Raw genomic sequence first — 25916 nt, 5'->3', positions numbered from 1 at the left:
TAAAAAGTGGTTACAACAATTAGAATCTCTTCTTAGAGAAGGGACGTCTTATGATACGTTGAAAGACTCTTTTCCCCTCTTACTAAAGGCGGTAGATTTCTTGTCTGATTGTATGGCAGAGTCAGTTAGAATGGCGGCAAGAACCACTGGGTTAACAGTAGTGGCCAGAAGGGCTCTATGGTTGAAATCCTGGACGGGGGACATTAGTTCCAAAATTAAACGATGTAATCTGCCCTTTCATGGTAACCTAATGTTTGGACAGGACTTGGAGACTATTTTAGAAAAGGCAGCAGATTCCAAAAAATCCTTCCCACGTGAGTCGAACAAAAGGAAGTTTCCCTTTCGTAATACTAAAAAAGGAAGTTTCTTTCAGTCCAAAAGATCAGACAGAGAGGGACAGTGGTCCAGAGGGAAAAGTCAGAAAACTGGAAGAGGCAGAGGCTTCTTATTCAACCCCAAAAATTCTGAAATGTCCAAACAATGATGCCAGGCTTCAGGTAGGGGGAAGGCTAAGATTCTTTGTAAAAGAATGGGAAAATATCACCATGAACCCTTGGGTTCTAAATATCATATCAAAAGGACTCGATATTTCCTTTCGTCTTCCCCCTCCTATAAATGTGTTCAAAGTGACACCGATACAAAAATCGTCTCTTCTCCAGGAAAATCTGGAGAAAGGTATCTAAAATCTTCTGGCTCAGAAGGCTATTATCCCTGTCCCTCCTCATCAACAAAAGTCGGGTTACTATTCAACCATGTTTTTGGTAAAAAAAAAACAAATGGAACTTTTCGGTTGATAATAAACCTAAATAGTCTGAAAAGATTTATAAAATACGAAAAGTTCAAGATGGAATCCATAAAAACCACCATAAACCTGTTAAAAGAAGGGGACTTTTTTAGCATCAATAGACTAGAAGGATGCGTATTACCATATTCCGGTATGCGAAAGAGCAAAACAATTTCTTCGTATTGCAGTCTTTCTGGGAACAAAGTTACATAATTTTCAGTTCCAAGTCCTCCCCTTTGTGATCACCTCAGCTCCGAGGGTGTTCACAAAGGTAATGATAGAGTTAGTGGCTCACTTAAGGAGACGAAACATCTTAATAATCCCCTACCTAGACGATCTTCTAATTGTGGGAGATTCGAGAGAATGTCTAGAGAAGAATCTATTTCAGACTTGCCAGACTCTGTATCAAACAGGTTGGGTGATAAACTAGGAGAAATCAAACCCCTGCCCTTCACAGAGTTTAATTTTCCTACGGGTTCGTCTGGATTCCACCCATCAAAAAACCTTTCTTCCAACCGAAAAGGTGACAGGAGTAATAGGAAAGGTAAAAAAATCAGTCAGTTTGTACGATCAGAGAAGCTATGAGACTGTTGGGCACACTAACATCATGTATTCCCGCAGTCAAATGGGCCCAATTCCACACTCGGATCCTCCAACAGTGGTTATTGGGATGTTGGGACAGAAATCAGGAATCTATATATCAGATAGTTCAAATTCCCTCTTGGGTAAATCATTCCCTACAGTGGTGGATAGATCCAGATCACCTGAGGGAAGGAGTTGCCTGGTCTCCCGGTAATCTACAGATAGGTCTCAACCGATGCAAGTCTATGGGGATGGGGAGCTTATTGCTCTCATCACTCCTGTCAAGACCAGATGTCCAGGGATCAGATGGATCTCTCTTCAAACCAGAAGGAATTCTCTGCGGTTTGGGAAGCTCTAAAAGTACTATCCCAATATACAGTGGGGAAGGACATACAAATAGGATCGGACAACACGACGTTAGTAGCCTATCTAAACTATCAAAGAGGAACAAGAAGTGTGGGGCTAAGCTAAGCGAAATAGCAGGAAAAATATTCTCCTGGGCAGAGGTTCATCTAAAATCCCTGTCAGCGATACATTTAAAAGGGTCTTTAAACACAAAAGCAGACTTTTTAGGCAGAGTATCACTGAAGTCGACAGAGTGGAGTCTAGAGGAACAGGTTTTCCTACAGATAACCTCCTTATGAGGGATCCCGCAGGTGGATGTGTTTGCCTCCGCAGTAAACACAAAAAAAAAAATTCCCTAAACCCCTTCGGCGGGAACATAGGGGTGGATGCCCTGTCCCAAAAATCAGACTTTCACCTGGCATATGCTTTTCCTCCCTTTCCTCTAAAACCCAGGGTACTAAAAAAGATTCGTCAGGACAGAGCCCATGTGATATTGATAGCACCATTATGGCCAAAAAAGTCCTGGTTCCCTCTTCTAAAACTCCTGTCAGTACAGAGCCCGTGGATGCTTCCCTGGAAGCAAGATCTATTGTCCCAGGGTCCAGTTCACCACCCCAAAGTGGAAAAATTACATCTGGCTGCCTGGAATCTGAGAGGCTAAAGGCTTATCAGATTCCATAATTAACACCATGGCAGCCAGCAGGAAGGAAATTACCTCCAGGATTTATTCCAGAGTCTGGAAAAGATTCTGCGGCTGGTGTTACCGGTCCAAATATTCATCCCAGGAGCTCTCTATTCAAACTATATTGGGATTTTTACAATCTGGATTTGAGAAAGGGTTGCGCCCAAATACTTTAAGGGTCCACATATCAGTTCCGTGTTTGATAAAAGGATTGCAGCCCATCCTTGGGTCATCCGATATCTGGGAGGAGCAGATAGATTAAGACCCTTTCTAAGACCCTTGGGATCTTAATCTAGTCTTGTCTGTGTTAACTTTAGGCCCCATTGAGCCTCTTTCAGAAGTCCCGTTAAAATATATTACACTGAAAACGTTATTCCTAGTGGCAATTACCTCAGCGCGTAGGGTAAGTGAAATTCAGGCCCTGAAAATTGTGGACCCTTTCTTTACGGTATTCACTGACAAAGTAGTGTTTAGGTTAGACAATTCCTTCCTACCTAAAGTTGTTACTCATTTCCACAGACAGGAGGAAATTACGGTTCCCTCTTTCTGTTCTAATCCAAAATCGGAAGGGGAAGTTAAATTCCACAAACTGGATGTACGGAGAGCCATCCCGGCTTATCTAGAAGCCACAAAACCCTTCAGGAGATCAGACTACCTATTTGTACAGTTCCTAGGGACTTATAAGGGTCATAAAGCCACAAAAAAATTCCTTGTCCAGATGGATAAAAATGCCTATATCTGAGTCCTACAATACCCTGGGTGTGACCCCACCAGGAAATCTAAAAGCCCATTCTACAAGATCAGTCTCTACATCCTAGGCTGAAAAAGCAAATGCTTCCATAGAACAAATTTGTAGGGCTGCAACACGGTCAAGTCCTCACACATTTACCAGACATTACAGAGTGGATACTACGGCAAAGCAAGATCTTTCCTTTGGAAGGAAAGTTTGCAGGCTATAGTCCGTCCTTAAAGGATTAATCTGTTATATCTCATGGTATGCCGTCATGGAGGATGAAGGGCAAAAACCATTTTACTTAACGGTAATTTCCTTTTCATGAATCCTCCATGATGGCATGGGTCCCCCCTCCCCCCCAGAAATAAAAAAGCAAACAACAACTAATATTTGGTATATATAGGTGTGGAAAAACATTGGTGTGAGTTAAACATTGGTGTAAGTGCAAAAAAAAAAAAAAAGAGAAAAAACTCTCTAGGCTGTCGGTTCAGAAGGACACTGAGGAGGAGCCGGAGGAGGGTCAAATTTATTCTTCCTGTCCCTACCTGGTTGGAGGCGGGTCATCTCTCATGGTATGCCATCATGGAGGATTGATAAAAAGGAAATTACCGGTAAGTAATGTGTTTTTTTTGCGAAAACGGAAGTGTGGATGCGGACAGCACATAGTGTGCTGTCCGCATCTTTTCCGTCCCCATTGGAAATTAATGGGTCCTCACCAGTTCCACAAAATTTCTGACCCATTTTGCGGACATGTGAATGGAGCCAAAATCCTATCCTTGAAAAGGACCTCGGCAGTATGAATCGTTCCTAGTACATTATAGAGGGAAAAGGTCCTTTTGGAGTACGGGAAATAGTCACTTCAGTGTGAGTCGGCTAAATCCTATCTCTGAAAAGGACCTCAGCAGTATGAATCCTCCATAATAGAGGTAAAAGGTCCTTTTGGAGTACGGGAAATAGGCACTTCACTGTGAGTCGGCTAAATCCTATCCTTGCAAAGGACCTCAGAAGTATGAATCCTCCCTAGTACAAAATAGATGGAAAAGGTCCTTTTGAGAATATAGGAAATTTCTAATTTGTTTTTTAAACAAATAATGTTAAAGGGGTTATCTGAAAATATCTCCGCCAATGCCCGGGCCCCTTGTATGGCTTATACGTGCTCAGGGCACCCGCGTCACTCCCGATTCCTGCATGGCCGCCGCTGCATCTCCCCGTCACTCGGATCAAAATATCTGGCAACGGGGAGAGCAGGCAATAGCAGGCCGCGACTGGAACGAACCCCCTTCGTCTGGTCACCGTTGCGGCCTGCTATTGGCTGCTCCCCCGTCACCAAATGCCCCCGTCACTGGATGTTTTGATCCGAACGACATGGAGATGCAGCAGTGGCCATACAGAAATCTGCAGCGACGCGGGTGCCACTGAGCAGGTAAGTATAATCCATGCAAGGAAAGTACAGAGACCACATGACCAGATGTTTCTGCAAAGCGCTTTACCGTGAATATCACAGGAACGACATTGCTGAAGATACAAGTGATCAGAAGTCACATGATATTTCTTTTTTTTATTGTTTATTGTAAAGATTTTTCAGAAATAAAAATAAACATAAAAGAGGCTTATTCTACAATAGTCACCTATATAACTTTTTTGTATACTATAACACTGTATCCATGTAGAAGACGTGTTACTGGACATAGTTAATGACCAGGTCCTAATAGACAAGGGGATTTAGCCAAGTCATTGAGAAACAACTAAATCCTAACAGAGTTCAATAACCAGATCCACGAAGCAGAAGAGGTCCCTACAAATGATGGGAAATAGACAGCTCCTGTAGAGTCGGCTATTTCCTATCACTGGTGAGGACCAGGTCCTTACGGAGTATAGTATTTAGTCACAACTGTTAGGGTAGACCTTACAGAGCTACAGGACCTGGCCGTTTGGTAGTATAAAGGACCTTTGATGATGTCATGATCACTTGTGTGGGAGGAGTCAGCACTGCAATTGGTCAGAAGAACTGTCTGTATAAACTACTGCAGAGCAGTGTATGTAATGTGTACGGTGGTGCCGTGTGTGAATGTGTGTGCAGCAGAGCTAGATATGTAATGTGTATGGTGAAGCTGTGTGTGTGTAGGTGCATGCAGCAGAACTATACTGTATTACATTTACTCTTAAAAAGAGTAAAAAAAAGAAAAATATATATTTTAAAGAATATACAAAAATGAAATTCACCCTTTCCTAAAACTTAAAATAAAAACAAATAAAAAAATTAACATTAAGGGTTTCGCCACATGCGAAAACACCTGTACTGTTAAAATATAAAAATATTTATCCCATATAAACGGCAAGATGGAAGAAAACTGTTAAAATGGCTGATTCTACGATTTTTGGTCTCTTCACTTCCCACCAAAAAATTGAACAAAAAGTGTTCAAAAAGTCATACACACCCCAAAATGGTATCAATGAAAAGTACAGGCCGCAAAAAATGAGCCCTCACACAGCTCCATACACATAAAAATAAAAGGTTATGGGGGTCAGAATATAAAATGTATTGCTGAGATTTTAGCTCGGCCGTTGGGCGGGCGGGCATGGGAGCACAGGGGTCTGGTGGTGTTAGGAAGGGGTATTCAGGGTAGGGGGCCCAAGATGAACTCTTGCACCAGGGCCCATGAGCCTTAAGCTACGCCCCTGCTTTGTTCCCATGTCCTTCTTGCGCATAACATCTCTGGCCCTGCCGGAGGTGTTTAGCAAAAGGCAGAGGATCTCTTTGATCATCTGTCTTTTGATATTCCCACAATTGTCCAGTTGTCCAGGCGGCATCTCCTCCCTGCAGGCGCGCTGGGATGTGCCTGCAGGAGGATTCAGTGGCTGGGGGGGCACCCGCGATTGGGGGCATATATATTATATATAGACTTGCATATAAATTACAAGGGTATACATACCTATTAGGTCTATACAATTTATATATAGTAGAAATACACCTAGCCACTGGGGCATTCCTAGGCAGACCAGCTTCCTGTGAGGTCTTAGATGGAGGAAGTGGGACCACCTTACATTCTAAGCTAAGTATCTTTTGTCTATATTTTTAGACTATAGGCCAGTTACATGGTGCATGTATATGACCATGATATTGAAAGTATTTGTATATGTTGTAGTACATCGTATTTAAGTAAAGGTGTATTTTATGTTATATCTGCAAGAGTTGTGTGTTATTCCTGGTGATACCAAGACAACATACTGTAGCTGCGGTATAATCTGATATCATCTGCTAATTGGTAATATTCCACCCTTTTCATACCAGTAACCCCAGATATTGTTGTTCATAACTATTGATATTAATAAACAATATCTATCTCTTAACCTTATATTATATACATACACATACAGTACAGAACAAAAGTTTGGACACACCTTCTCATTCAAAGAGTTTTCTTTATTTTCATGACTATGAAGGCATCAAAACTATGAATTAACACATGTGGAATTATATACAGTACATAACAAACAAGTGTGAAACAACTGAAAATATGTCATATTCTAGGTTCTTCAAAGTAGCCACCTTTTGCTTTGATTACTGCTTTGCACACTCTTGGCATTCTCTTGATGAGCTTCAAGAGGTAGTCCCCTGAAATGGTCTTCCAACAGTCTTGAAGGAGTTCCCAGAGATTCTTAGCACTTGTTGGCCCTTTTGCCTTCACTCTGCGGTCCAGCTCACCCCAAACCATCTCGATTGGGTTCAGGTCCGGTGACTGTGGAGGCCAGGTCATCTGGCGCAGCACCCCATCACTCTCCTTCATGGTCAAATAGCCCTTACTTTCAAAGTTTCCCCAATTTTTCGGCTGACTGACTGACCTTCATTTCTTAAAGTAATGATGGCCACTCGTTTTTCTTTACTTAGCTGCTTTTTTCTTGCCATAATACAAATTCTAACAGTCTATTCAGTAGGACTATCAGCTGTGTATCCACCTGACTTCTCCTTAACGCAACTAATGGTCCCAACCCCATTTATAAGGCAAGAAATCCCACTTATTAAACCTGACAGGGCACACCTGTGAAGTGAAAACCATTTCAGGGGACTACTTCTTGAAGCTCATCAAGAGAATGCCAAGAGTGTGCAAAGCAGTAATCAAAGCAAAAGGTGGCTACTTTGAAGAACCTAGAATATGACATATTTTCAGTTGTTTCACACTTGTTTGTTATGTATATAATTCCACATGTGTTAATACATAGTTTTGATGCCTTCAGTGTGAATCTACAATTTTCATAGTCATGAAAATAAAGAAAACTCTTTGAATGAGAAGGTGTGTCCAAACTTTTGGTCTGTACTGTATATATATATATATATATATATATATATATACACACATACATATTTATTCATACACAAAATATAACACACGTGTTTAATATATTTATATGTGTATATACATTGCGGTCCGCAATGCATGGGCACTGACCGTATGTGTATATATATGTATATATGTGTGTGTGTATGTATTTATGTCTAAGGGTCCATTCACACATCCGTGTGTGTTTTGCGGATCCACAAAACACGGACAGCGGCAATGTGCGTTCTGCATTTTGCGGACCGCACATTGCTGGCATTAAGAGAATATGCCTATTCTTGTCCGCTATTGCGGACAAGAATAGGACATGTTCTATTTTTTTCAGGATCGTAATTGCGGACCCGGAAGTGCGGGTCGTGCAGCCCCATAGAAATGTATGGGTCCACAATTCCGTTCCACAAAATGCAGAATGGAATTGCGGATGTGTGAATGGAGCCTAAGTATGTGTACATATAAATATATATATATGAATATACATACACATATGTATATATACATATTTATATACATATATTTACACACGTGTGTGTGTATACATTGCAATGCATGGGCACCGACAGTGTGTCCACTGTCTGCAGACATGAACCCATTCATTTAAATGGGGTCTGCAATCTGCATCCGACAGTACTTTTTCGCAGTGCGGAGGCATGGACAGAAAACCCATGGATGCACTCCATAGGTTTCCGATCTGCGCTTCCATTCCAGACCACACCGTATCTTTCGGATTTCAGAGCCATCACTTGATACGGTGCGCACACGGCTGGTGCCTATATATTGCAGACCCCCTGTTCGCTGGCCACAATACAGGCACAGGCAGGCTATGGTCATGTGCATGAGGCCTAAATCCATACCTCCTTCCAGTATCCGGCAGGACAGTCCCGGATTTCAGTGGCGGTCCTGGTACGGGGGAGGTATGTCGAAAATGGATCAGTTTTGCCCTAATGCATTCTGAATGGAAAAGGACCCACTCAGAATGCATCAGTTTGCCTCCGATCAGTCACCATTCCGCTTTGGAGGCGGACACCAAAACGCTGTCCCCCTGATGAAACTGAGCCAAACGGATCCGTCCTGGAACAAAATGTAAGTCAATGGGGACGGATCCGTTTTCTCTGGCACAATAGAAAACTGATCCGTCCCCCATTCACTTTCAATGGTGTTCAAGATGGATCCGTTATGGTTATAGAAGACCTAATACAAATGGATCCGTTTATGACGGATGCATGCGGTTATATTATGGTAACAAAACCGTTTTTGCAGATCCATGACGGATCCGCAAAAAACACAAGTGTGAAAGTAACCTTGGGCACGTAGTGTCCCTCTTCCTTCTATTCTAAAGTTGGGAGGTATGCTAAGGCACTGATGAAATGACACCTAATGTGCTGTTGTCACTATGGCATCACAAGTAGGCAGAGATGTCATGTGACCGCTCCCCTGGAGATGCTTGCTGTGATGCATGTGTAACATCCCTGAGTATGTCACTAAAACTCTGTCACCCTGCTATATAATGTTAAAGTGTGAATGTGTTATCATCCTGTGTAATCTGGCATTGCATTTATATAATCTGGATTTGCTGGGACTGTTTAATATGTATATGCTGTAATTCTTGATGTACACCAGCAGGTGGCAGCAATATGTAGGCAGTCTACAGTTAGCTAGTTAACAGACATAGACTGGAAGATACCATTCCAGACTAGCTTCCCCCTATCTGAGGAGGAGTGGAATGTTCCCACATCCTACTTCAGAGGGAGGAAGGAAAGTTCTAGAGAGTGTGAGCCACCCCCCTATTGGGGTAGGCTGTGTTAGTAGGAGCTCCCAGAAACAGGGACCCCAACCAAGGATCAAAGTCTCGGATGAGGCCCCAGATCAACTTTCTCAGCCTGAGTCCCTTACCTCAGCCGGTGACCAAGTAAGCAGCCATCTTCAGAACTATCAGATCTCCAGGAAGAAACCACCATACCCTGTGAGCAGTCCTGTAAGTAAAGATTCCAATACAAGGAGAAGATAAGTACCTCCAAAGCTAGTCAGACCCAAAGAAAGCAGACCACAGACAGAGCAGAAGATAGTTACCTGCCAGATTCTATAGGCGTATGTACCAGATGCAGAATATATGTAAATTCCTGCCACATATTGCCAATACCTGCTGGGACTCTAGACTATTGCTGTACATTGTATGGATCAAAAGCTGCATATTATAACATCAAGTAAAGGCAAGTTGGACCCTATTCTCTGTGTGGAATTCCATCATTCCTCCATTACTCCTAATAACAGCACTCAAATTTGTTGCATGTGAGCCGCGATACAGGAGTCCAGCCGTACTACAGGTAGGAGACACCGTTGACACAATACAGAGACAATATCCCCCTCTGGCATTCCTGACCTAGTACGTGAGCTCATTACCATCTTAACCACCTCCGGACCGCCGAACGCAGCGACGCGTCCTGGAGGTGGTTGATTGATTCCTTCTCCGGACGCATATACGCGTCCTCTCGCGAGACACAAGATTTCCTGTGAACGCGCGCACACAGGCGCGCGCGTTCACAGGAACGGAAGGTAAGCGAGTGGATCTCCAGCCTGCCAGCGGCGATCGTTCGCTGGCAGGCTGGAGATGTGATTTTTTTAACCCCTAACAGGTATATTAGACGCTGTTTTGATAACAGCGTCTAATATACCTGCTACCTGGTCCTCTGGTGGTCCCCTTTGTTTGGATCGACCACCAGAGGACACAGGTAGCTCAGTAATATGTAGCACCAAGCACCACACTACACTACACCCCCCCATCACTTATTAACCCCTTATTCACCCCTGATCACCCCAGATCACCCCAGATCACCCCATATAGACTCCCTGATCACCCCCCTGTCATTGATCACCCCCCTGTAAGGCTCCATTCAGACGTCCGTATGATTTTTACGGATCCACTGATAGATGGATCGGATCCGCAAAACACATACGGACGTCTGAATGGAGCCTTACAGGGGAGTGATCAATGACGGAGGTGATCACCCCATATAGACTCCCTGATCACCCCCCTGTCATTGATCACCCCCCTGTAAGGCTCCATTCAGACGTCCGTATGATTTTTACGGATCCACTGATAGATGGATCGGATCCGCAAAACACATACGCATGTCTGAATGGAGCCTTACAGAGGAGTGATCAATGACGGAGGTGATCACCCCATATAGACTCCCTGATCACCCCCTGTCATTGATCACCCCTCTGTCATTGATCACCCCCCTGTAAGGCTCCATTCAGACGTCCGTATGATTTTTACGGATCCACTGATAGATGGATCGGATCCGCAAAACACATACGGACGTCTGAATAGAGCCTTACAGGGGAGTGATCAATGACGGAGGTGATCACCCCATATAGACTCCCTGATCACCCCCCTGTCATTGATCACCCCCCTGTAAGGCTCCATTCAGACGTCCGTATGATTTTTACGGATCCACTGATAGATGGATCGGATCCGCAAAACACATACGGACGTCTGAATGGAGCCTTACAGGTAAGTGATCAATGGCGGAGGTGATCACCCCATATAGACTCCCTGATCACCCCCCTGTCATTGATCACCCCCCTGTCATTGATCACCCCCTGTAAGGCTCCATTCAGACGTCCGTATGATTTTTACGGATCCACTGATAGATGGATCGGATCCGCAAAACACATACGGACGTCTGAATGGAGCCTTACAGGGGAGTGATCAATGACGGAGGTGATCACCCCATATAGACTCCCTGATCACCCCCCTGTCATTGATCACCCCCCTGTCATTGATCACCCCCCTGTAAGGCTCCATTCAGACGTCCGTATGATTTTTACGGATCCACTGATAGATGGATCGGATCCGCAAAACACATACGGACGTCTGAATGGAGCCTTACAGGGGAGTGATCAATGACGGAGGTGATCACCCCATATAGACTCCCTGATCACCCCCCTGTCATTGATCACCCCCCTGTCATTGATCACCCCCCTGTAAGGCTCCATTCAGACGTCCGTATGATTTTTACGGATCCACTGATAGATGGATCGGATCCGCAAAACACATACGGACGTCTGAATGGAGCCTTACAGGGGAGTGATCAATGACGAAGGTGATCACCCCATATAGACTCCCTGATCACCCCCCTGTCATTGATCACCCCCCTGTCATTGATCACCCCCCTGTAAGGCTCCATTCAGACGTCCGTATGATTTTTACGGATCCACTGATAGATGGATCGGATCCGCAAAACACATACGGACGTCTGAATGGAGCCTTACAGGGGAGTGATCAATGACGGAGGTGATCACCCCATATAGACTCCCTGATCACCCCCCTGTCATTGATCACCCCCCTGTCATTGATCACCCCCCTGTAAGGCTCCATTCAGACGTCCGTATGATTTTTACGGATCCACTGATAGATGGATCGGATCCGCAAAACACATACGGACGTCTGAATGGAGCCTTACAGGGGAGTGATCAATGACGGAGGTGATCACCCCATATAGACTCCCTGATCACCCCCCTGTCATTGATCACCCCCCTGTCATTGATCACCCCCCTGTAAGGCTGCATTCAGATGTCCGTATGTTTTTTACGGATCCACGGATACATGGATCGGATCCGCAAAACACATACGGACATCTGAATGGAGCCTTATAGGGGGGTGATCAATGACAGGGGGGTGATCACCCCATATAGACTCCCTGGTCACCCCCCTGTCATTGATCACCCCCCTGTCATTGATCACCCCCCTGTAAGGCTGCATTCAGATGTCCGTATGTTTTTTACGGATCCACGGATACATGGATCGGATCCGCAAAACACATACGGACATCTGAATGGAGCCTTATAGGGGGGTGATCAATGACAGGGGGGTGATCACCCCATATAGACTCCCTGGTCACCCCCCTGTCATTGATCACCCCCCTGTCATTGATCACCCCCCCTGTCATTGATCACCCCCCTGTAAGGCTCCATTCAGAAATTTTTTTGGCCCAAGTTAGCGGAAATTATTATTTTTTTTCTTACAAAGTCTCATATTCCACTAACTTGTGTCAAAAAATAAAATCTCACATGAAGTCACCATACCCCTCACGGAATCCAAATGCGTAAAATTTTATAGACATTTATATTCCACGCTTTAGGGCCCCTAGAATGCCAGGGCAGTATAAATACCCCACATGTGACCCCATTTCGGAAAGAAGACACCCCAAGGTATTCCGTGAGGGGCATATTGAGTCCATGAAAGATTGAAATTTTTGTCCCAAGTTAGCGGAAAGGGAGACTTTGTGAGAAAAAAAAATAAAAAAAAAATTTCCGCTAACTTGTGCCAAAAAAAATAAAATTCTATGAACTCGCCATGCCCCTCATTGAATACCTTGGGGTGTCTTCTTTCCAAAATGGGGTCACATGTGGGGTATTTATACTGCCCTGCCATTTTAGGGGCCCTAAAGCGTGAGAAGAAGTCTGGGATCCAAATGTCTAAAAATGCCCTCATAAAAGGAATGTGGGCCCCTTTTCGCGTCTAGGCTGCAAAAAAGTGTCACACATCTGGTATCGCCGTACTCAGGAGAAGTTGGGCAATGTGTTTTGGGGTGTCATTTTACATATACCCATGCTGGGTGAGATAAATATCTTGGTCAAATGCCAACTTTGTATAAAAAATGGAAAAAAGTTGTCTTTTGCCGAGATATTTCTCTCACCCAGCATGAGTATATGTAAAAAGACACCCTAAAACACATTGCCCAACTTCTCCTGAATACGCCGATACCACATGTGTGACACTTTTTTGCAGCCTAGGTGGGCAAAGGGGCCCACATTCCAAAGAGCACCTTTAGGATTTCACAGGTCATTTACCTACTTACCACACATTAGGGCCCCTAGAATGCCAGGGCAGTATAACTACCCCACAAGTGACCCCATTTTGGAAAGAAGACACCCCAAGGTATTCCGTGAGGGGCATGGCGAGTTCCTAGAATTTTTTATTTTTTGTCAAAAGTTAGCGGAAAATTATGATTTTTTTTAATTTTATTTTTTTCTTACAAAGTCTCATATTCCACTAACTTGTGACAAAAAATAAAAACTTCCATGAACTCACTATGCCCATCACGAAATACCTTGGGGTGTCTTCTTTCAAAAATGGGGTCACTTGTGGGGTAGTTATACTGCCCTGGCATTTTAGGGGCCCGAATGCGTGAGAAGTGGTTTGAAATCAAAATCTGTAAAAAATGGCCGGTGAAATCCGAAAGGTGCTCTTTGGAATGTGGGACCCTTTGCCCACCTAGGCTGCAAAAAAGTGTCACACATCTGGTATCACCGTACTCAGAAGAAGTTGGGCAATGTGTTTTGGGGTGTCATTTTACATATACCCATGCTGGGTGAGATAAATATCTTGGCAAAAGACAACTTTTCCCATTTTTTTATACAAAGTTGGCATTTGACCGAGATATTTATCTCACCCAGCATGGGTATATGTAAAATGACACCCCAAAACACATTGCCCAACTTCTCCTGAGTACGGCAATACCAGATGTGTGACACTTTTTTGCAGCCTAGGCGGGCAAAGGGGCCCACATTCCAAAGAGCCACTTTCGGATTTCACCGGTCATTTTTTACAGATTTTGATTTCAAACTACTTCTCACGCATTCGGGCCCCTAAAATGCCAGGGCAGTATAACTACCCCACAAGTGACCCCATTTTGGAAAGAAGACACCCCAAGGTATTTCGTGATGGGCATAGTGAGTTCATGGAAGTTTTTTTCTTTTTTTGTCACAAGTTAGTGGAATATGAGACTTTGTAAGAAAAAAAAAAAAAATCATAATTTTCCGTTAACTTGTGACAAAAAAAAAAAAATTCTAGGATCTCGCCATGCCCCTCACGGAATACCTTGGGGTGTATTCTTTCCAAAATGGGGTCACTTGTGGGGTAGTTATACTGCCCTGGCATTCTAGGGGCCCTAATGTGTGGTAAGTAGTTTGAAATCAGAATCTGTAAAAAATGGCCGGTGAAATCCTAAAGGTGCTCTTTGGAATGTGGGCCCCTTTGCCCACCTAGGCTGCAAAAAATATCTCGGTCAAATGCCAACTTTGTATAAAAAAATGGGAAAAGTTGTCTTTTGCCAAGATATTTCTCTCACCCAGCATGGGTATATGTAAAATGACACCCCAAAACACATTGCCCAACTTCTCCTGAGTACGGCGATACCACATGTGTGACACTTTTTTGCAGCCTAGGTGGGCAAAGGGGCCCACATTCCAAAGAGCACCTTTCGGATTTCACCGCCCATTTTTTACAGATTTTGATTTCAAACTACTTCGCACACATTTGGGCCCCTAAAATGCCAGGGCAGTATAACTACCCCACAAGTGACCCCATTTTGGAAAGAAGACACCCCAAGGTATTTCGTGATGGGCATAGTGAGTTCATGGAAGTTTTTATTTTTTGTCACAAGTTAGTGGAATATGAGACGTTGTAAGAAAAAAAAAACAAAAAAAAAACATCATTTTCCGCTAACTTGTGACAAAAAATAAAAAGATCTATGAACTCACTATGCCCATCAGCGAATACCTTAGGGTGTCTTCTTTCCGAAATGGGGTCATTTGTGGGGTGTTTGTACTGTCTGGCCATTGTAGAACCTCAGGAAACATGACAGGTGCTCAGAAAGTCAGAGCTGCTTCAAAAAGCGGAAATTCACATTTTTGTACCATAGTTTGTAAATGCTATAACTTTTAACCAAACCATTTTTTTTTTACCCAAACATTTTTTTTTTATCAAAGACATGTAGAACAATAAATTTAGAGAAAAATTTATATATGGATGTCGTTTTTTTTTGCAAAATTTTACAACTGAAAGTGAAAAATGTTATTTTTTTGCAAAAAAATCGTTAAATTTCGATTAATAACAAAAAAAGTTAAAATGTCAGCAGCAATGAAATACCACCAAATAAAAGCTCTATTAGTGAGAAGAAAAGGAGGTAAAATTCATTTGGGTGGTAAGTTGCATGACCGAGCAATAAACGGTCAAAGTAGTGTAGGTCAGAAGTGTAAAAAGTGGCCTGGTCATTAAGGGTGTTTAAGCTAAGGGGGCTGAGGTGGTTAAATGGCCCTTCTATAGTACCTGCGCAAGCTGCAACTGGCGTCACGAACTTATACATATAAACTGACCCACTGCATAGCATGCCCACTGACCCAGTGTTCTGCTCATTGCACATGCTGGGATTTTTACTTTCACTTTGCAGCTGCTCCACCCACACAGACTCTCATTAATGGGAGCATGCTATGCTAAATGCAGTAGAAAAATGATATATATACAGTATATCTGTCATGATACAAATTCCTCTTGGCTTTAGTTATTGTCTGGGGCACTTTATTGTTTTCTTTACTTATGGTGGCCAACCCCTTTAAGCTACCTCCGCTGCACTAAACACCCGCTCTGATGCCACACTACTGGCCAGGCAGGATAGCTTTTCCAAGGCAAACTCTGCCAGTTGCGGCCACAAATCCAGTTTGGCTGCCCAGTAGTCCAGCGGATCTTCAATGTGGGGTGGCAGGGTGCTGTCCAATTATGCCACCACCTGCTGGTTCAGGTCCTGCTCCAGGTCTAGCTGCTGCTGCTGGTGAGTAGTTTCTTCACTAGGTGGGTGAAGAAAGCTGCTCATCAGCGACTCTAGACTAAAGTTGCTGCTGATGGAGCTGGAACTTCTTGTAATGGGGCACCGAAGGCACACTCGGTCTCCCATCAGCCGCAGACCTGCTGCTTAGCTTTGGGAGCAAGGATCTGTGTTTGGCCTCGTTCCCAGGGCAGCTTTGCTGGCTGGGAGGCTCCCTGCTCTTAGGTCTGCCTTGAGCGCCGAGCTGATCACTCGGTGCTTGACTTGTCTGGCTGTCAGTCATGTGACGCTGGCCACGTCACTTGACCCTCACTCCCCCTGTAGATACAGGTGGCTTGCTGGCTACAGGTTGCCTGTGATTTTCGTCCTATAGGCTGTGTACTTTATTGTTATTAAGCTACCTCTGGAATTGAACCTTGATCCGCCTCTTGACACCTCTTCTGCCTGCTCCCTGTACCTTCACGCTACCTCTCGGATTTTGACCTCGACTTGTTTATGGATTTTGACCTCGACTGCTGTCTCTTTCACTCTGCTTGCACTTAGTAGGTTAGGGACTGTCGCCCAGTTGTGCTCCGTCACCTATGGCGGGTGGTGCAAGTAGGCAGGGACAGGGGACCGGGTGGCAGCTCAGAGGGTGCACCTCTGCTCTATCTTGATACCCGTGACTCTACCCGTGACACTTCTCCTACTTCCCATCCTGCCACAGCAACCATTGCAGAGGAACCTGAGCGCAGAGGCTCCCCCCGGTCAGACCTGCGAGAGGATGGACGATGGCGCAGATAGGCAGCGGCCAACTGACTACATAGGATGTCTCTATAGTAGTTCAGTTTTTCCTTCCTTCAGCGGATGTAAAAAAGGCCCCCATTTTGTACCGGTAGCGCGGGTCCAACAAGTTGGAGAGTCAGAAGTCATCCCTCTGCCGAATGCTGAGAATTCGGCTGTCACTACGCAAGCAAATGAGCCTGCATCAGGCCAAATGAGCCTGCATCCCTCCACTGCATACTGCCACAGTGTGTCAGGGTCCTCTGCCTCATCTTCCTCATTGCCCTGTTCTCCTCCGGCTGCTCCTGCTCCTCCTCTCCTGTCACCTGTGTTTAAAAATGACCCATTTCGCTACATATTGCATGTGCTCAAATGTCCTCCTCCTCCAGTTCAGTTTCCACAGGGCTCATGTGGCCGTGAGATCTAGGCGCCACGTCTCCTGTCCCCTGACCAGCCAGATTTACCAGCATCTGTTCCAGGACATGAAGCAGTAGAATGACGTTGTGCATCCCGTAGTCCTGGCAACGTGGCCTCCTCAAAGGGCCTGAGCAAACAGCAGGTGTCACGCATGAGCTGCCACTGGCTGACATCAAAGTTACACAGGGGAGTACTCCTATCCGCTTGGATCATCAAGAAATCGTTTATGTCCTTTCTCTGTTCGTATAGTCGGTCCAACATATGGACAGTGGAATTCCAACGGGTGGAAACGTCGCATATCAGCCTATGTTGGGGGATGCAGTTCTGCTGCTGCAGCTCAAGGACGGTGTACTTTGCGGTGTACGAGTGGCTGAAGTGCATGCAAAGTTGCAAAGTTTCCTGGCCATTTTTAGGATGTCTTGCAGATGGGTGGAAGACTTCAGGAACCGCTTGACAACCAGATTGAACACGTGCGCCATGCAGGGCACATGGCTCAGCCCTCCTTGACGCAGCGCCGACACCATGTTCTTCCCGTTGTCGGTTACCATGGTTCCGATTTTGAGTTGTCACAGAGAAAGCCAGGATTCAATTTCTTGAAGTACACGGAGCAGTTCCTCACCTGTGTGACTCAGTTCACCCAGGTAAACGAGGTGCAGAACAGCATGACACTCCCGTGCCCTGCACATGTGGTATGCTGGAGGGGCACTGTGACTTGTCCCTGCAGTGGAGGCTGAGGACATGGTGGAGGATGAGGAGGCAGAGGCGGACATTGTTGCAGGACCAACGGAGTGAGAACGTAGAGGCGGAAGCGGCGTCATCTGGCCAAGTTGCTGGTGTGGCTGTGCAGGAACCACATTCACCCAGTAGGCCGTAAAGGACATGTATTGTCCCTGACCGTAGTTACAGCTCCACACGTCGGTGCTGCCGTGCCCTTTGGCAGACACCGACAGACACAAGGACTGGCCCACCTTCTGTTCCACATACTTGTGCAGGGCTGGTACTGCCTTTTTGGCATAGAAATGACGGCTTGGGACTCTCCACCTTGGCTCGGCACAAGCCATCAGTTCTCTGAAAGGTGCAGAATCCACCACTTGGAAAGGTAGGGACTGCAGCACTAGCAACTTGGCCAGGAGCACGTTGGATGAGTGCACGCATACTGTTGTCTCTTGGCAATCGCTTCGGTGATCGATTGCTGACGGAATGACTGACGAGGAGGAGGAGGAGCAAGAGCATCAGGACCAGCAGATGATGGGAAGGACAGACAGCTCCTTTCGACTGAGGTGGTGGAGCCTTGACTGCCTGAAACCGGGTGCATGCCACTGGGTGATGCAGCGGTTGCTGTAGCAGGCTGGACCACCACATCGGAGCCACGGTTCTCCCAGGCCACTTTATAGTGACGCGGACTGCGCCGGCGATACGCGTTGGGCGTTACTCATCTATTCAGGTCCACTGCACCAGCTGTTTATACAGATTTTGGCTCTTGCTACTCGACCTCATTGTGGTCTGTCTTTATTCATTAGTGGCCTTACATTATCTGACATTTTCTCTATGTTGTTTATAGGTGCACATTTTGTATAGCTGGGTTATATTGCATGTCCCTATTCAGTGGACGTTCAGTGGACTCTGTATGTGTCGGTGATACTTATTCTGACACCGACACGCTGTTCATATTGTATACAATTTTTAAATGTGTGTTTGTTGGTGTGTTTAATAAACTTTATATATTTTATTACTTGGCTATTGTCGGATGTGCATTTATAGGGTGGTGCCCCCTATTTTCAAATTTACTACTGACGCTGCATATGTTGACACAGGGCCGTGAAGTCAAAATTGGCACCCTGGCCACACTTCACCTTCTGCCCACAGATTCTATAAATGGCCATGTTCACCTCCTCCGACGGCTTAAAAAAAAACTGCCACACCGCCAAGTAGGTGATTTTACTCTCAACACTCCGCACTGACTGTCTGCTTCCGCCACTGCTTCCGTGAACCCCTGCAACACTACTTTCCGGGCAGATAGGCTCCTGCAAAGCGGGTGTTCTACCCCGGGCATGTTTGGTTCCCGACCTCCCACTGCTGCCACCCTGCTGACTCCCGGCCACGTTAGCAACTTGCTGGCTCCGCCGCTTCCTCACAGGCAAGCTGCCACCCTCTTCTCCCGATGATGATGAAGCCCCTAATTCACCCGGCTCCCAAGTGCGATCAGCTACATTATCATCATTGAGTACTGTCTGCACGTCACTGATGTCCTCATCAATGGTCTCTGGGTCAGGAGCCTCACCGCTCGCAACACCAGCTCCCACGCCACTCTCCTCAACACTACTTGGCCACCTACCGGAGGAAGCGGCGGATGTCTCCTCCACATCTTGGCTGGCCAGTAGCTGCTGATTGTCCTCTAGTAGCTGGTCCTCGCTGTATAGTGGAGCTGAGCCTGCAGCATATAATACTTATCTGGCTGAGGGAAAAGGACAGAGGCAGGTTGAGGGCAGGTGAGGGCACAGGGCCTGCTCCCGGGCCATGCCAACTAATGGTTGGGTCTGACGAACCCACCGACTCTTGGCTGAGGGTGTCTAATGTCACTTGGGACGAAGTGGATGACTGAGTCATCCATTCAAGAACCGCTGAATTGCTGGTCAAGACACAACCACTAGATGACACCGGGAGCTCAGGCCTCTCGCTGCGACTCCTGCTGCCATGACCCCTTACTCTGCTGCGACCTGTGCCTGCGCCAGAAACATTTTGGCCTCTGCCATTCCCCTGTGCATGGCTTGGCACTTCTCTGTCTGACATACTGTTAGATCAAATAAGTAAATAAAAAGGAAATTAAAACACCCCAAAAAAGTCTGTAATTTTCTCACTTCACCACTCAACCGCTAATAAGCCCTTTTTTCCCACTAATACACACCAAAGAAGGCTTTAGAACATATAACTGCACCGCTGAACGGCAAATAATATATATTTTTTTGCCACTAATACACGCCAAAAAGGGATATAATTTTCTCACTTCACCACACAAAGGCTAATAGGCCCTTTTTTTCCCCACTAATACAAGCCCAGAAATGCTTTAGAACATATAAGGACAAATAAGACATAGAAATATTTCCTTGTAATAAACCCTGTTAATGGCTGTAACGCCCCAATAACATAAAACGGTTTGCTGGAATTACAGAGCTGTATAATGGCAATCTGGATCAGCAGTCAGTGCAGCAAGGTGTATTAGGCTGGTTTCACACGGGCGTTGCGGGAAAAGATGCGGGTGCGTTGCGGGAACATGCACGATTTTTCCGCATGAGTGCAAAACATTGTAATGCATTTTGCACGCGCGTGAGAAAAATCGGCATGTTTGGTACCCAAACCCGAACTTCTTCACAGAAGTTTGGGTTAGGTGTTCTGTAGATTGTATTATTTTCCCTTATAACATGGTTATAAGGGAAAATAATAGCATTCTGAATACAGAATGCATAGTACAATAGGGCTGGAGGGGTTAAAAAAAAAAATTAACTCACCTTAATCCACTTGTTCGCGCAGCCCGGCTTCTCTTCTGTCTTCTTTCTTCAGGACCTGGGTAAAGGACCTGTGGTGACGTCACTGCGCTCATCACATGGTCCATCACATGATCTTTTACCATGGTGATGGATCATGTGACGGGCCATGTGATGAACGTAGTGACGTCATCAAAGGTCCTATTCCTCACAGAACAAGACAGAAGAGATGCCGGCTGCGCGAACAAGTGTACTATGCATTCTGTATTCAGAATGCTATTATTTTCCCTTATAACCATGTTATAAGGGAAAATAATAAAGATCGGGTCCCCATCCCGATCGTCTCCTAGCAACCGTGCGTGAAAATCGCACCGCATCCGCACTTGCTTGCGGAGGTTTGCGATTTTCACGCAGCCCCATTCACTTCTATGGGGCCTGCGTTGCGTGAAAAACGCACAATATAGAGCATGCTGCGATTTTCACGCAACGCACAAGTGATGCGTGAAAATCACCGCTCATGTGCACAGCCCCATAGAAATGAATGGGTCGGGATTCAGTGCGGGTGCAATGCGTTCAACTCACGCATTGCACCCCCGCGGAAAACTCGCCCGTGTGAAAGGGGCCTTAGGAGTGTTCCTATTACCCAGGCTGTAACCTCCCCTACTGAACCCTGTTCTGCTTCAATACTGTGGAATGATTCCTCCCTATCCTTTCCCTGAATTTCTATACAGCAAAATAAAAGTTTTAAAGTCTTTCCTAGCACTGTCCCTAGCGCCTGCTGACGTCTCTTCCTGCACTAAGTACACTGGCTATTTATAGGGCTGTGACATCACAGGGCTGGCTGGCTGCTGATTGGCTGCATCCATGGCATTGTGGGTGATCCCTCATTCCCAGAGTTCCTTGCTCCAAGTCCTAACATGTGCAGCAGCCATTTTAGGGAAAAATGTGATTCGTTACCACGAAGCGTGAGAAAATTTGGATTCGCTGCAAATCAAATTTTTCCTGAAATTCGGATCGACGTCCAATTCGTCATCTTCGATTCGCTCATCTCTAATTGGTGATTAAAATACATCTTCCAGGAAAAACTGAAGTTTTATTTATTTATTTATTGATTGTCAGAAATGATCCTCTCTCAAGTAAAAAACTGGGGGAAAAAATTATATTAATAAAAAAACAGGTAATATAGGGCCTCTCTGATAAACATTAGTTCAGAGAATAAGCGGGGGTGTTACCGACAGGAGCCAATCAGATTATAGCTCTTGTATCAGAAGCAGGCAACATCGCCACCTACTGACTGCACTACTTATTATACACGAGCATAAATCTTACATGTCATTAGGAAGTCAGAGGGTCAATAGGGTCAGAGGTAATTTCATATAATTTCAGTAGTACATTTATTGTATTTGTGCAGATGATTGCTCGTAACATTTCCAAAAGCTCTCTGAAGCACGGCGCCATCGCCTGGAAGCTTTATTACAAGAAGTCCAACTCATACGCCTTTTCCTTTATCCAATCCATCATGTGGAACAGGTCAGTATGGAAGTCCCGAGACAGAGCCGGCACCGGACCTTTATTTCTTTTGGGTCCCTTACAGCTGTTGATCGTCCTCCAGCTAATAACACCCACCTAAACGGTAAAGAAGAAATGAAGTCAGTGCAAATAGAAAACACCTAAACCTTACAAAAACTAACAAAAGCTCAAAGAGAGGATAGTGTAATATGGGTTACTAAATGTTAGACCTTTCAATGTGCGTATGAAGACAGCCAGGATCACTTCTACAGAGGGTGCAGTGGTAACAGTTATGGCTGGTCCCTGATGCCTCCCCAAAGGCTCCTCTGCTACATTAGAGGACACTAGTATTACATATTCAGCATGGTAAGTAGGGGCCCTGTTACAGATTTTGCAATGGGGCCAAAAAGTTGCTAGTTTGTAAGCCGGCCTCTCCATTAGATGACATTCATGATGATGACACAGCCGTCTATCATTTCACCTTACTCTGCCGCCATGGGTCTCTGAGATACTATTCCCTGGTGTGCACCAGTAACCTAGTTCAGATATTGTCTCCACAGGTCCTTACTGCCAAAACGTCACTTCTTTTTGTGGAATCCTGACTACCCTTCTACACAAGATGCCCATTGTTTTGCAGAACACAGAGGATTTAGCCCTGCAGAACCCCAGAGTAAGGCTACATGCGCATGACCGTTCAGTTTTTGTGATCCGCAAACCGCAGATCCGTAAAACACGGATGGCGTCCGTCTGCGTTCTGCAATTTGCGGAACAGCACGGACAGCCTTTAATATAACTGCCTATTCTTGTCCGCAAAGCGCGGACAAGAATAGGACAGGTTATTTTTTTTTTACGGGGGCACGGAACGGAGCAACGGATGTGGACATCACACGGAGTGCTGTCCGCATCTTTTGCGGTCCCATTGAAGTGAATGCGAAACGCACACAGACGCCATCCGTGTTTTGCGGATCCGCGGTTTGCGGACCGCAAAAAAGGAACGGTCGTGTGCATGTAGCCTTACTGCGGCTCGGATGCGGACCAAAACAACGGCTGCGTAATGTAATGTTATACTTTGTTTTGCACCCAGCATAACCATGGATGGATGGCACAGCCAGGGTTAACAATCCTGGCTCAGTCCTTGTAGAATGGTAGGTGTGGGCTGGTCCTATCCCTAACTGTAAATTAGTTCAGAGTTTTCAGAGGAAGTGAGCAGTTGTGTTATGCCATCTCTGCGTGACTTACCAAGAAAGAGACCTTTACGTTGAGATACAGAGAGATAGAAAAAAAAAAGAAAAAGTCGAAAACCTAGAGTCTGCATGGCTGAGCAATGGAGTAGTAAAGTAAGCTGCTAATAAAGCTGTTAATACTTTACTGCCTTGAAGTACATCGTTAAGGCGCTCTGTGCACCTGGACACAACCTGGCCAGCTGTAACTCTAAAACCCTGTATCCCTAAGTGAACATTACTGCCACCATTACAAGAGTACAATTGCCCACCATAGATTCTGCAGGAAGAAACTTGAGAAAGATAGAGACGCAAGAAGGCCATAACTCCCATCCATGCGTAAATCTGTACATTGTTGTCGGGGAAGAATTGCACCGTCTACAATTGGAGCAGTGTTTTTAGCTATAATTGGAAAAAACTCCTATTTTACACTAAAGTAAACAGAGATGATTGTTCTGCTACAAATGGCCTTGTTACTGACTCCTGCACCATATTCTGGCTATTGTACTCTACGGACCTTGTCTTGCACCCCCTACAAACACTCAACATCACAGGCACTCCAGCTATTATCAGGCAGGAGCCCCAAAGCCAGGGTGTGCCCTCGTTCCACTGCATGGGTCCTAGGGAGCAACAGTATGAAAGCCGCCATGATTGACTGTAACAGCCCGAGCCAAAACTACTGCTATTTTCTGCTCCAGCTCCTCAGGGGCTTGCTGCAACAGCAACTCTCTAATCTCTATCCTTTTTCCATTCCAGCTCTGGACTGGCACACTCACAGACCATTTTTAGGCTAGGACTATGCAATGACTTGTGGCCTTGTAACATTAAGATTGCAAAAGTCACGCTGAGGCTACAGTCACACGTCCGCAAATTGCAGATCCGCAAAACACAGAACGCACATGGACGGCACTTTCATAGAAAATGCCTATTCTTTTCCGCAATTGCGGACAAGAATAGGACATGTTCTATTTTTTTGCGGAAGTGCGGAACAGAAGTGTGGATGCGAACAGCACATAGTGTGCTGTCCGCATCTTTTCCGGCCCCATTGAAAATAAATGGGTCCGTACTGGTTCAGAAAAATTGCGGAACGGATGCGGACCCATTCATGCGGACGTGTGAATGGACCCTGACAGTAAATGATGCAGAAATGAAGCAGGCTGGGATTTTTGAAGGACCCAGCTGGACTTCTGCTGCAGCTTGATTCTTCTTTGTCAGCAATATTCTCTAAATGATTGTCTAAATACATCAAGGATGAGTTGGCAGGTCACAACTTTCCCACGACCCTTGATGACTTAATTTTCCTTGTTTCTAAAGTGGTCCTCCGTTTCTGAGAAAGGTATTTTGAAAGGGAATATATCTGTCGACATTCTACACTTGAGCCCATGCAATTGGGTTGATTTGTCCTAACTCCACAAGAAAGGAGCAATGAGCTAATGAGCTAACCCCCCAGAATATTTCTGGATTGTGGAAAAGAACATCCCCAGTGTTGCAACTGTCTTGTATGTCCAAAGATGTCAGTAAACTACTGGGACTAGGTGACCGTTGGGACATCATCTTATACCTAACTGCTACATGCTATGATGGCAAATTTCTGGTGGCTGCCACTCAAAAACACAAGACCAATGGTCATTTTATGACTTTACAAGATCCTGGATTCATCGATTTTAACTGGTAAACATACTTCAAATTCCTCCGCTGTTACTTCAAAATCCTGTTTATTTAATTCCTATTGATAGATCTCCATTTTTACTGGGCCATGTTGTCTACCATATGGGTCCAGTTCATATTCAAGTGGATGCCCTTTTCTGAAAATATTTCCTTGCTGGTCTTACCTCACACCAGCAGTCCAGTACTTAGGGTATGCCCTGGCTCAGGCGTCATTCACCATCTGTTGACTGGTTATTCACCCAGATCAATCACTGGGGTACCTTCTGCTTCCATTAATGCTTCGCAAGCTTAAGTCATCTTCATTCTCTTCGATTAGGATCTGTATCCACAATTCAAAATCCTTATCTGGATTTTTGTGATGTTTTTATGTATATTGATCTAAACAAAGGGTGAAGACTCTACTAAAACATCATCCCCTTGATTATCCCATTCCAATTTTCCTTGTGGCAGCGGCAGCCCGCTCTCCTCCAGCTCATAAAGGGCAAGTACACACTAGTCTTCAACCTTGGGGTACTTACAGGATCTTCCAGTGTAGGAAGGTGCCTGAGCATTAAGTTCCTAGTTCTCTAGTGTTCTGCTAGGTGTGCTGTCATACTTTGTCAGACGAGTACCAACTTCTGCCTGTTTTCCAGATTTCACCCGTCTCTGCCTGTTCTGATCCCTGCCCGATTTCCGTACTGACCACGGACTGCCTGCCCAGACCTTTAACAGTTTTTTGGATTGCAGATACTCTGCCTCCCCTGATCTGAGCTTGTCCCCAATTATCACTTTCTATTGACTTCCCCATGG

The 25916-nt window shown here is 45.2% G+C and overlaps 2 protein-coding genes and 1 long non-coding RNA gene across 6 annotated transcripts in view; 2 read left to right on the top strand and 1 right to left on the bottom strand.

Annotated features, from left to right (window-relative positions):
- Positions 1-25916, top strand: part of LOC120977488 (zinc finger protein 260-like) — a 244578-nt gene that overhangs the window by 36003 nt on the left and 182659 nt on the right. The window lies entirely within an intron of this gene.
- Positions 7524-19139, top strand: LOC120977511. The gene is made up of 3 exons (XR_005773914.1): positions 7524-7535; positions 15809-15813; positions 19010-19139. It is a non-coding gene; the product is annotated as an uncharacterized LOC120977511 (long non-coding RNA).
- The window catches only part of LOC120977496 (complement factor B-like), a 103639-nt gene continuing 99549 nt past the window's right edge, over positions 21827-25916 (bottom strand). For both annotated transcript variants that reach the window (XM_040405476.1, XM_040405477.1), the window contains one exon: positions 21827-22356. In XM_040405476.1, coding sequence (XP_040261410.1) covers positions 22204-22356 — 153 coding nt within the window. In that variant the 3' untranslated portion in view covers positions 21827-22203. The remainder of the gene's footprint in view (positions 22357-25916) is intronic.

This window comes from Bufo bufo, chromosome 8 (genome assembly GCF_905171765.1).
Source record: "Bufo bufo chromosome 8, aBufBuf1.1, whole genome shotgun sequence".
Lineage (NCBI taxonomy): Eukaryota > Metazoa > Chordata > Amphibia > Anura > Bufonidae > Bufo > Bufo bufo.
The sequence above is the reverse complement of the archived record's forward strand: the minus strand, read 5'-3'. Positions and strand labels throughout refer to the sequence as shown.